This window comes from Colobus angolensis, unplaced genomic scaffold (genome assembly GCF_000951035.1).
Source record: "Colobus angolensis palliatus isolate OR3802 unplaced genomic scaffold, Cang.pa_1.0 Scaffold2890, whole genome shotgun sequence".
Taxonomy (NCBI): domain Eukaryota; kingdom Metazoa; phylum Chordata; class Mammalia; order Primates; family Cercopithecidae; genus Colobus; species Colobus angolensis.
This window is the reverse complement of record NW_012116144.1, coordinates 8877-10567: the sequence shown is the minus strand read 5'-3', so window position 1 is coordinate 10567 and position 1691 is coordinate 8877. Positions and strand designations below refer to the sequence as shown.

The following is a 1691-nucleotide window of genomic DNA, read 5'->3' as shown; positions in this document are numbered from 1 at the left end:
TGTCTCAATAAAAAAAAAAAATAGGTGGAGCTGGGTGCAGTGGCTCATGCCTGTAATCCCAGCACTTTTGGATGCTGAGGCGGGTGGATCACCTGAGGTCAGGGGTTCAAGACCAGCCTGGCCAGCATGGCGAAACCCCATCTCTACTAAAAATACAAAAAATTAGCTGAGTATGGTATTGCTCACTTATAATCCCAGCTACTCAGGAGGCTGAGGCTGGAGAATTGCTTGAACCTGGCAGGTGGAGGTTGCAGTGAGCTGAGATCGTGCCATTGCACTCCAGCCTGGGTGACAGAGTAAGACTCCATCTCAAAAAAAAAGTTTCCTAAAGGTAAAATTGCAGGTTCAGAGGATGTGCATTTAATGACTATGAACATTTCCATTATTTATTTAACTTTCCCTATCTGTGGACATTTAATGTTTTCAGGGTGTTGTGTTTGCTTTATTTTATTTTACTATTATAAGGAGGGCTGTAGCAGTCTTATATCCTTTTTAGTGATAATGTATATGCCTGAATACTGGGATTTCATCATTATGAAGTAACTTGGTTAACTTTAGCACCTTTTACTTCTAGGATTACCATGTTGTTTTGCTTCATGTTTCAAGTGGAGGACAGAGCTTCATTTATGATCTCGATACTGTCTTGCCATTTCCCTGCCCCTTTGACACTTACGTAGAAGATGCCTTTAAGTCTGATGATGACATTCACCCACAGTTTAGGAGGTGAGGACATTCAGGATGGATTTACTTATTTTCTGAAGTAAGACTTTGACGATTCCACAGAAGTTCTTTTTTTTGACAGTTGTTTTGTAAAGATCTCGTCTGGCATCAGCATTGAGTTGATGTTTAAGGATGTATTTGCAACACAGGAGATTCAAAATGTTTTAAAAGTTTAAAAGTTATCTATCATATAAAAGGTTGACGTTCTTTTAAAATTTTGTGAGTTGAGATCCCACACATTTAATTTCAAGCAGGTTGGGGATTTTTCTTATACTCTTTTTGTTTGGGGGTTTGTGGGGATACCTGGTGTCACCATTGAGAGGGCTATGAAGGCAGCATCAGAAAATCATGCCTGTTGCCCTTGATACACAAATTGAATAAATCAAGGCAACCAGACATGTTTTTGTGCCTTTGTCTTTCTGTTTTGGGTTTTAGTTGATCATTTCCTATGCTTCTCTAATAGGTAGTAAAGTTGCCTGTGTTACTAACCATACAGAAATGCATGAATAGTTTTATGCATGTCATAGGAAATGAGTCCATATAAAAATTTAGAATTTCAAACATGACACCTCCCTAATGTGAGTGTATATTGATTTGTCTGCAGGAAATTTAGAGTGATCCGTGCAGATTCATATTTGAAGAACTTTGCTTCTGACCGATCTCACATGAAAGACTCCAGTGGGAACTGGAGAGAGCCTCCGCCGCCGTATCCCTGCATTGAGACTGGAGGTGAGCCAAAATGCCTTCTCAAAGGGGATTCTGATTGATCATGTACACATCAGCATTTTTCCTTAATGGAGGACAAAAATCAGGTCATTCTTTGAATAAAACTCCATGAATGAATCCCAGCACTTTGGGAGGCCGAGGCAGGCGGATATGAGGTCAGGAGATCGAGACCATCCTGGCTAACACGGTGAAACCCTGTCTTTACTGAAAATACAAAAAATTAGCCGGGCGAGGTGGCGGGCGCC

General features: G+C 40.6%; 1 protein-coding gene across 1 annotated transcript; it reads left to right on the top strand.

Annotated features, from left to right (window-relative positions):
- Positions 1-574: 574 nt before the first annotated feature.
- On the top strand, positions 575-1449 carry LOC105516747 (protein N-terminal glutamine amidohydrolase; the record flags this gene model as incomplete). The annotated part of the gene is made up of 2 exons (XM_011949031.1): positions 575-723; positions 1325-1449. Coding segments are annotated over 2 exons (274 nt in total), but the record flags the coding sequence as incomplete, so codon positions are not given.
- Between the last annotated feature and the right edge of the window lie 242 nt (positions 1450-1691).